This window comes from Ostrinia furnacalis, unplaced genomic scaffold (genome assembly GCF_004193835.3).
Source record: "Ostrinia furnacalis isolate ACB-3 unplaced genomic scaffold, ASM419383v2 OfSCF2193, whole genome shotgun sequence".
In the NCBI taxonomy this organism is placed as follows: domain Eukaryota; kingdom Metazoa; phylum Arthropoda; class Insecta; order Lepidoptera; family Crambidae; genus Ostrinia; species Ostrinia furnacalis.
In genome coordinates this window covers 1-10,480 of record NW_021132432.1, presented here as the reverse complement: position 1 = coordinate 10,480, position 10,480 = coordinate 1, and the positions used below count along the sequence as shown (strand labels likewise).

The following is a 10,480-nucleotide window of genomic DNA, read 5'->3' as shown; positions in this document are numbered from 1 at the left end:
ATTTCATTCCTTCGCCTGCCGTGGCCCGGAGCGATCGTGCACTTTCACTGTGTCGGTTTAAACTCTGTATTCAATTTAAGTGTTTTCTGATTGGATGAGAGTGTTAAATTCAATTCCTTGTCACTCTTACGGCGCTTAAACGGACTAACTCCTCCTACTGGGCGGTCCTAGAAGTGGATAGCACTATTTGCGCAGTTGCGACTTTTGCCGGGGTTTGAACCCGCATCCGACGGCGCACGAGTGTGAGCAACGAGCCGCTACGCCAACTGATCGGGATCGCTCGCGCCGAAACAACGCATCGCTTTCTACGAGCTACGTCATCACACCGGACCGTAGTCGACTACGACGTGCTACGAGCTACGCTACGACACACCGCTTACGCGCTGAGTATTACGTCACTTTGCGTTTAAGTTAACTGCTACGGAACGGAACATCTACGTGCTTCGGAGTTAACTGAGTACATTTTATTGAGAATGCCTAAGGTACAGCGAACCCCTCCGGCCTCACCATCTCTGGTCACAGTGATGTCACATTCTGAGCCGGACTTAGCCTCAATGGAAGAAACCGTGGCCATTTCTCACGTCACCTCGCGCTCCAAGCGCCCACGAGTGGACCTCGCTTCGCCTGTCTCTGAGGCAGGGCAAAAGCCAGTTGTAATTCAAGACCTTCAGGATTTTAAAAATGATTTAATGATGATGCTGAGTACCTGGAAAGCGGAACAAGCGTCCACCATGACCAAACTTGTCAATGATGTTGCTCTCGTAAAAAATCAATGTACTGAAATCCAGAAAACAAACTCGGAAATAGAATTATCTATTAGCACGATGAAGGTACAGTACGATGATTTTGAACGTAAAATTAAGAAAATTGAGATGGATACTAAAGAAACGAGTGAGCACATTATAATGTTGGAAAACAAGATAGAGGAAATTCAACAACGTTCAAGATCGTCATCTATCGAGATTCGTAATGTACCTGCTGATGAGAAAGAAACAGAACGTGACCTCCTAACAATTATACAAAAACTAGGAACCACCTTGGATATAAACATTCAAGATCAGGACATCCGTGACATCTATCGCCGGACTGGGAAACCTGGAACAACAAGAGCAATAGTCGCCGAGTTTGCCTCTGTCCAAGTCAAAAATAACCTACTTACTTCAGTGCGACGTTGGAATAGAAGTAAACAAGGATCTGACAGACTGAACCTCACCCATGTTGGAGAGCACGGTGACAAAAAACCGATCTATGTGGATGAGCACCTGCCTTTTTCAGTTCGTAAACTGTTTTTTCAGACCCGTGAATTTGCCAAAAAACATGAGTATAAGTTTTGCTGGACGTCCAAGGGCCGGGTGCTTCTTCGCAAAGATCCAACGTCTAATTACATACATATTAAATCTGAGAAATGTCTCTCCATATTACTCGACACCGCTAATTATATCAGAAACAACAGATCTGTTAAAACATTTATTGTAACATTATATTCACCTTGTTACTACTCACACATCCTATTTACACACATTCTCACATCACAAACACACCCCACACAACTCTCACCACCTTATTCAGTCCATACCTATCATGAATTATATCACGTATCGCGTTACTACTACACATTGCACTTTTATTATGACTTCACCAAAAAAATTAATGATCTAATAGCAATAGCCATCGCCATCATTGCCAACTTCTCAAATTCATTCAAGACGGTCCGGGCATTTTTGATAGACAATGCATTTAAAAATAATCGCTTCATATGTCGGATATTCTTTAGGTATGCAACAGTACAAAACTCTCCAACTAATAACGTAGTAGACAAAGGTCTCTACGTTTTACAAATATCAGTATTTCACAGAAATAATGGCCGTCGTAGATAATCTAGCTACTGACATTGACAATTTCAATGTCGCCCAGTTGTACTGTTGCACTCCTGAATAATGTAAGGGCTACTTTTCAGTCGATGGCTCTGGACTTACTATGATACATATTAATATTAGAAGTATTGGCAAAAATTTCGATAATTTTATAGCAACACTGAAGACGACTAGTATTGACTGTGATGTGCTAATATTAACGGAATGTCGGCTTAAGGACAATCCAGCACTTCCTTATCTTCATGGCTACTCAGTTTTTTCTTCCACAAACAATCCAATACAAAATGACGGTGTGGTTGTCTATGTTAAAACCTGCTTAAATTGTCGTGTTACTGAACCATTGATTAAAGATGCAAATGGCTTGTTGTGCTATATTGGGCATACTGCAATCATCGCCATCTACCGATCCCCATCATATGAGAAGTTAGACAGGTTTTTCAGTAGTTTGGAAAATGTCATCCGTTACATTAACTCAGCTAATATAGTTGTGATAGGCGACATTAATATGGGGNTTTAGCCACAAAAGGTTTTTTTATTAGGTTATATTAGGGGACGTCCATTAGGACCTAAAACTAACTTACGCTAGTACAGAGTTATTCTTAAAGTTACAGTTTGACACTTAGGTACCGGCAGGCGTGCCACACCAAGAGTGGGTGGAGTTACGAGCCGGGCACGCGACCCTCCAAGGCGGTGAGGGATGCCTGCTCAAGGAGGGTCTGGGGGGACAGAAAAAGATAGACTGGGAGTGCTGGGGGAAGGAAAAAGAGAGTTTTCCCCCAGCACTAGCCTTTACAGATATAAACATAGGCCGCCCAGTACGGATGTTACAAATAAAGGAGCTTAACCTAACTTACATACTAATTTACAAGGTAAACTGGTTAACATAAATTTTTATCCGCTTAATTCTGATTAGTTATACTGATTTACTTAATTATCTACAATGGTAACCAGGAAATTATTCACTTGATTACATAGTTATTTAAATTACACACACAAGTTTATATTACACAATAGTTAATTAGCAAAACATAGAATGTTAGTGTGACACTAGAACATGAGTTAAAATTTTAGTCACTTACAGGCAAATTATATACAAAAAAAAACAGGCGTTAAGTTCTACTTGAATAATACTGTGATCAAATAATTATTGGGACATAGTTATTAAAAAATATTTGGCTTTTGAGGTAGTCCGGACCCTCAAGCCGGACCCGAGGACCACCGACAGCACCCTGTGAGCCGGGACCGTGCACTGATCCTAATAGGCCACTGGGGCTGGGGCTAGCCCAGTGAAGGGCTACTCCAATTAAAAATGCCAACCCCTTGAGCCCCTCAGATCGCCTGTCCCACCAGCGCCAGCAGTGGGTGGGCGAATCCCCGGGTCCGACCCTTGGGTCATAGACTTCGTTATAAATATGCAATGTTATTAGTGAAAAATCAAATTGATGCCATAAATTATTTGATCTTAGTGACTTCGAGACCGTGAGAGCCATCAGGACCAGCCCGAGGGCCACCGTCCCCCCTCAGCCGCCTAGACAGATCTTACTTGGCTGCCGGGGCCAGGTGTCTTTCCTGTCCCGGGGACCGTTCCGATCATTTGTCCCATGGCGACATTGGAGGGCCGACGAGCCACAGACCAGCCCCGAGGGCCACACAGAGTATGATACAAAATGACAATTTGAATAATATAGCAATACTTGTAAAAGAGAAAAGGAATAACACACATTGAATTAGATCCTGTGATCGGCACCGCTCCGCCAGGCCTAGACGCCCACACCAGTCAAGAAGCCGAAGGCCGGGCGCGGGGACAGCAAGCCAGGCCCAAGGACCGAGGCCGACCGTCCCCGCGCCCGACCCACGGCCCCCAACCCAGCGTAGGTCAACCTGTCAGAGCGGTGCCCATCCCAGGTACAGTTATGAACACTCTACACTATATATATAAAAAAAAAAAGACAGACATGTACAACAAAAGAAGGAAAGTTAATGTAAAAAAGGCAGTCACACGGTCGCCAAGGCACAGCCCACGACCAGTCCACAGGTGTTATGTGGCTGGAGGTCTACAAAATGTAGTTTACCTTGGCCAGGACTCTGGCCTTCATGGCCTTTTGCCTAGGGCAGGCCTGATCGAGTGCTGTGTGCTTGGCGCTCGTGTTGGACTTGAACCTGGCGTTGTATGTGGTGCAGTTGGCGCAGCTCGGGGCCAGCGCCTTGTTGGGGCACTGCGACGGCAGGTGACCGGCTGTCGCGCAGTGTGCGCAGACTGGTGACTCGGCGGGGCAGCGCGTCTGCGTGTGCCCGAACTGAAGGCAACGACGGCACTGCAGGAACGGGGAGAATTCCTCGGCGTGCACCCTCTGGTGGTCGAGGCGTGCACGGCCCAAGGAGAGGATGATGTGGAACACCCCAGGCGGCACAGTGAGGACCGCGTTGTAGAGGTTGGGGTTCCTGTTTCTCCGCAGAAATCGCAGTTTGATGCGCTCGTCGTTTCCCAGCTCGGGATTCTGCTCCTTCAGGGTGGCAATGAGGTCCTTGCTTGCCGTTTCTTTGGAGATGCCCTTGAGGGCGATCATCGGCATCAGCTTCCGCTCCGGTTCAGCACTGACGCCGGAGGTCTCCGTACTGTTGTTGATGCGCCTCATTGCTTCCTTCAGGTGGTCAGTCGAGTCGAACTCCACTCTCGCTTTCCCCCGCGAGAGCATTTCAATTTTGGCTGCCGTGAACTTGACCTCACGGAATGGGATGGTGGCTCGCAACGTCTTGGTGACGGCCTGCCTGTCGGCCTTTTGATCCTTAGAGGCCATGATGAGCGCCGGGCGTGAGGTTCTCTCGTCCCGTCGCCGGGGTTGAGTGTCCCCGGTCTCAGGTCGAGCCGGCGTTGAGGAGGCAAGTGTCTCGGCGTAGGTCTTCCCGTTGGTAGTAGTGGGCTGGGCGGGCAAAGTGGGCTTCATGCGCCCAAACTCGGTTCTCACCGCCTGAGTCACAGCCTTAGTTACAGCGGCTGCGAGCTTCTCCTCGCAACAATGGCTGCTGGTGATGGTGGCGGCGGTGGTGGTGGCAGGTGCCGCTGATGCGGAGCCTTCGTCTTGGCAAGATGCAGTTACCTCCAGGTGCTTAAGGTGCACTTTCTGAAGCAGCCGAGCCGCGTCCACGCTGCACTGGACCGCCCGTTCGCGGTTCTCCTTCCTCACGCTCTTCTCCTCGTTGAGCAGCGATGGTATGCTGGCCATCAGGCCGTGGAGCTCTTGAAGCAGCGGGGTGAGGAGCGTGTCTCCGAAGTCCGGTTTGGGGAAGGGAGTGGCCAGTAACTTGCGCTTGCAGGTTGACTGCGAGGCGCTGGTGGCAGGAGTGTTGCGCGAGCGCGGAGTGGCAGCCACAGGAGGTCGCCAGATCTCAGAGGCGACAGAGTCCAGTGAGTGCAGTGAATCCGCCCGAGCGGTTCCCACTGAGCTAGGTTGAGACGGGCACTTCTCACTCCCACTCTCCAGGGACATGAAGGAGTTGTCCTCGGAGCGCACCTCAGAGAGCCTACTGAGGGGTGGAGAGCGAGGGACAGGCAGGGTGTTCGTTGCCTCAGTGCCCTCCCGCGATCGCGCACGGGTCACCCTTCGGGTGGGGGGTGGTGACCTAGCGAGCGGCATCCTGATCACTTACTGTCTGTCAGTCCAAAAGTCCAGGGTGTGCACTGCAATCCAGAAAAAGAACACTGCAATCCAGAGGTATGGCACAAGAGTTTCACTTCACCACACAGTTTCACTGTTGAGATGCCCCCACACAGTACAAAGTCACCACACGGTCAGTGATGTCCCCACACAGTTCGATGATCCACCGGTATTTGGTGATAGGCGCGCTGAGGACCGCCAGGACCGCCGGGACCGCGAGGACCGCGCGGACCGCCAGGACCGCGAGGACCGCCGGGACCGGGCGCGAGGGCCGGGCGCGAGGGCCGGGCGCGAGGACCGCCGGGACCGGGCGTGGACCGGGCGCGAGGACCGCGCGGACCGCGAGGACCGCGAGGACCGCCGGGACCGCGAGGACCGCCGGGACCGGGCGTGGACCGGGCGCGAGGACCGCGCGGACCGCGAGGACCGCGAGGACCGCCGGGACCGCGAGGACCGCCGGGACCGGGCGTGGACCGGGCGCGAGGACCGCGCGGACCGCGAGGACCGCGAGGACCGCCGGGACCGCGAGGACCGCCGGGACCGGGCGTGGACCGGGCGCGAGGACCGCGCGGACCGCGAGGACCGCGAGGACCGCCGGGACCGCGAGGACCGCCGGGACCGGGCGTGGACCGGGCGCGAGGACCGCGCGGACCGCGAGGACCGCGAGGACCGCCGGGACCGCGAGGACCGCCGGGACCGGGCGTGGACCGGGCGCGAGGACCGCGCGGACCGCGAGGACCGCGAGGACCGCCGGGACCGCGAGGACCGCCGGGACCGGGCGTGGACCGGGCGCGAGGACCGCGCGGACCGCGAGGACCGCGAGGACCGCCGGGACCGCGAGGACCGCCGGGACCGGGCGTGGACCGGGCGCGAGGACCGCGCGGACCGCGAGGACCGCGAGGACCGCCGGGACCGCGAGGACCGCCGGGACCGGGCGTGGACCGGGCGCGAGGACCGCGCGGACCGCGAGGACCGCGAGGACCGCCGGGACCGCGAGGACCGCCGGGACCGGGCGTGGACCGGGCGCGAGGACCGCGCGGACCGCGAGGACCGCGAGGACCGCCGGGACCGCGAGGACCGCCGGGACCGGGCGTGGACCGGGCGCGAGGACCGCGCGGACCGCGAGGACCGCGAGGACCGCCGGGACCGCGAGGACCGCCGGGACCGGGCGTGGACCGGGCGCGAGGACCGCGCGGACCGCGAGGACCGCGAGGACCGCCGGGACCGCGAGGACCGCCGGGACCGGGCGTGGACCGGGCGCGAGGACCGCGCGGACCGCGAGGACCGCGAGGACCGCCGGGACCGATGTCCCTAGCGGAGAGCGTGGATAGCTCGCTCTCGCGGGCGGGAGTGAAGCGCTCCCTCCCTAGGGACTTGGCCGATAGTGAGGAGGACACCCCTAAACTTGCCAGTGGGCGACGGGGGCGTGGCGCTCGAGGGCCGCATTTGAAGAAGCCGCGAAGCTGCGGCAGACCTACCACCTCTGGGGCGGGCAGACTGGCCGCCTCACCGGACCCGGAAGAGATGGCGGTCTCCTACACACGCCGCATGAAATTGGCGCGTGCCCGTGCGGAGTTAATGACGACTGACATGACTGCCGAGGAGATGGAGCGGACCATCCGTGACAGTGCCGAGGCAGTCATCAAGCTGACCGGATCGTGCGGCAACTTAAAGAGTACCGTTAGAGGTGCCCTCAACGAAGCCGCAGTCACCATCGAGACCGTCTTGAAGGCCATGTCATCGCGCCAGAAGGACGAGGAGGTACACAGGTTGGGTGTCGCCAACGCCCAACTAAAACAGGAGGTGGCCGAGCTCAGGGCCGAAATCACTCGGCTCAAGGAGGCGATGAGCGGTGCGCAAGTTGCAGCCGCTCCCGCTCCCGCTCCGCCGCCACCACCCCCCAAGAGAAAGGCTCGCCAGACATTGGAGGACGTCGAGCGAAGCGTGTTCGAAAAAGTAGGCGTCATGCTCAACGCACGTTTCGACGCGCTAGAGGGACGCCTCCTCCCGGAACAGCGACTCCGTCCTCCGTTGGCAACGGATCGGGATACCAACGGAGAAACAGCAATGGAGACCGAGTTCCCTCCGCTGCCTCATGCGACACCTTCGGCCAACACAAGGTCGAAGGCCCCGACGAAACCGGCACCTGATAAAAGTGAGAAGGTCGCCGAGCGTGCGGTCGAGACCGCTCCGACATCCAGTCAGAGCGCGACTCCCGCGCGAGTAGGCGACACGGTCACCGAGCGGGTAGACGACGTCGCCCGAGTAGGTGGCCAAGCTGGACGTGACACTCAGGGTTATGAGTCATGGACTGACGACGGCGCATCGGACAGAATATCTGTTCTGTCCGGCGTTTACTCGGACGAAGAGGAGGACGACATGTCCCTAGCGGAGAGCGTGGATAGCTCGCTCTCGCGGGCGGGAGTGAAGCGCTCCCTCCCTAGGGACTTGGCCGATAGTGAGGAGGACACCCCTAAACTTGCCAGTGGGCGACGGGGGCGTGGCGCTCGAGGGCCGCATTTGAAGAAGCCGCGAAGCTGCGGCAGACCTACCACCTCTGGGGCGGGCAGACTGGCCGCCTCACCGGACCCGGAAGAGATGGCGGTCTCCTACACACGCCGCATGAAATTGGCGCGTGCCCGTGCGGAGTTAATGACGACTGACATGACTGCCGAGGAGATGGAGCGGACCATCCGTGACAGTGCCGAGGCAGTCATCAAGCTGACCGGATCGTGCGGCAACTTAAAGAGTACCGTTAGAGGTGCCCTCAACGAAGCCGCAGTCACCATCGAGACCGTCTTGAAGGCCATGTCAAAAAAAAAAAAAAAAAAAAAAAGGCGACATTAATATAGACATAAAGAAAGGTAACAAGCACTCTTATTCTGAAGAATACCTGAACTTAATGGCTTCCCTGGGTCTCCTGCCTGCACACTTACTCCCCACTAGAGCAGGCAACTGTTTGGACCATGTTATGTTAAGGACCAAATCTCCTGCCACAGTTGCGGTGTTACAAACTGAGATCACTGACCATTATCCTGTACTCCTATCATTAAAGCTCAAAGATATCTCAAACCAACCCCTATCTAACACGATCATTAATTACAATTTTAAAGCAATAAAAACTGAACTAGACCAGGCCAACTTTATTCAGATTCTCGAAGAAAATAATCCAGATATAGCTGCTAGTAAACTCATAACTATAGTCAATACAATAACTGATAAACATAAAGAAATAAAAAGAGTTCCTCGCAAAAGTAAAATAATTAAGCCATGGATTACAGCGGGTTTGCTCCGGTGTATATGTTACTGTAAAAGCTCAGTAACATATACACAACCGTGACTCTATGCACCTTAAATTAAAAAAGGACCCCGAAAATTACATACTTAGAACCACATACACAAGATATAGAAACTTTTGCAATTTGCTTCTAAGGAAACTTAAAACTGCCTACGAAAAATGCGAGTTTGAAAAAGCTAAAAACAATCCCAAGGACATGTGGAACGTTGTCAAAACTATAACAAACACTAAACGCCTACATAAAACACCTGATGAGCTGCTCTATATCGCCAACGACACTAAGAGTTCCATTAATGCTGTAAACGAGTTCTTTGCAAATGTTGGTAAAAATCTAGCCTTAAAAATCCAGTCTCCTACCCAGTCTATAAGCCCCAATCACAGTTCTCCTAGGTTTCCTACTATCAATTCCTTCGCCTTACTTCCACTTGACGAGGCTGAGGTGGAAAGACTGATAATGAACCTACGGGTTGACTGTGCCACGGGCTGGGATGATATTCCAGCACGTGTTATTATACAGTCTCGTAATAACTTGATCCCACCCCTCACTCATATTTTTAATCTCTGTATTTCCCAGGGAGTCTTTCCGTCAGCTTTCAAAAAGGCTATTATTCATCCAATCCATAAGGGGGGAGACAGAGACCGTGTCACAAACTACAGGCCCATCTCAGTACTCACTGCCTTCTCCAAGATTCTGGAACGTTACATTAACACTTCGCTGAAAAACTACCTAAACAAGCACTGCATCCTGTCTGATAACCAATATGGGTTCCGTAGCGACAGATCTACAGAAGACGCAGTGTCTGAATTTGTTGAAACCCTAGTTGGCAATGTTGACGGCAAGCACAAGTGTTATGGCATCTTTTTGGACCTTTCTAAGGCATTTGACACGGTCTCTGTCCCAATCCTTCTATCCAAACTTGAAGCTATTGGCATCCGTGGCACCCCCCTTGACATTTTTTCAAGCTACCTAACCAACCGTACCCAGTGCGTGAAAATTGGTTCCCTGATAAGCTGCGAAGAACGCGTATCTTACGGAGTTCCACAAGGCAGCATTTTAGGGCCAACTCTGTTCATCATTTATATTAACGAGCTGTGCAGTATGTCACTCCATAACTGTAGTATATTTACCTATGCAGACGACACTGCACTCTTGGTTCATGGTGATAGCTGGGTGAACGCCAAAATCAATGCGGTAAATGCTATAAAGATTGTGATGAAGTGGTTATCCATTAACCTACTTACCCTTAACTTAGATAAAACACGGCTTGTTCGATTTGACATATCAAAATCTTTTATTATTAAAAAACCTTGACCCTGATTCCGAGCACGTGATTGTCCACACTTGTCACGAAAACTCCCCTGGCATTTGCCAATGTAAACCACTAGAATTGGTTAGTAGTATGAAGTATCTGGGGGTCCATGTAGACGCGGGACTTGACTGGCATGTTCAAATTGAAAAAACTACGGAAAGATTATAAATAACTTGAAAAAATCGAACTGCCTAAGGCGGGAATTGAACCCACGACCTTCCGCTTGCCGGGCGACTGCTCTTCCAACTGAGCTACTTAGACACTGGATGAACCCGTCGAAATTTTCAAGTGTAATACGCTGTTACGGCCAGCGTGCGACTCTTAACGCTAAAAATTAAATAA

The 10,480-nt window shown here is 52.9% G+C and overlaps 1 protein-coding gene and 1 non-coding gene across 2 annotated transcripts; one reads left to right on the top strand and one right to left on the bottom strand.

Moving 5' to 3' along the window:
• Positions 1-5,360: 5,360 nt before the first annotated feature.
• LOC114354838 (protein PIF-like) lies at positions 5,361-6,845 on the top strand. Its single transcript, XM_028307407.1, has one exon. It carries the CDS (start codon positions 5,361-5,363, stop codon positions 6,843-6,845), a length of 1,485 nt encoding a protein of 494 aa, XP_028163208.1.
• A 3,481-nt stretch (positions 6,846-10,326) lies between these two features.
• On the bottom strand, positions 10,327-10,399 carry TRNAA-GGC (transfer RNA alanine (anticodon GGC)). The gene has a single exon. It is a non-coding gene; the product is annotated as a tRNA-Ala (tRNA).
• Between the last annotated feature and the right edge of the window lie 81 nt (positions 10,400-10,480).

What these genes read in the sequence shown, in the direction of transcription:
- LOC114354838 (XM_028307407.1), top strand. Translation starts at nt 5,361, where the DNA reads ATGAAGGAGTTGTCCTCGGAGCGCACCTCAGAGAGCCTACTGAGGGGT.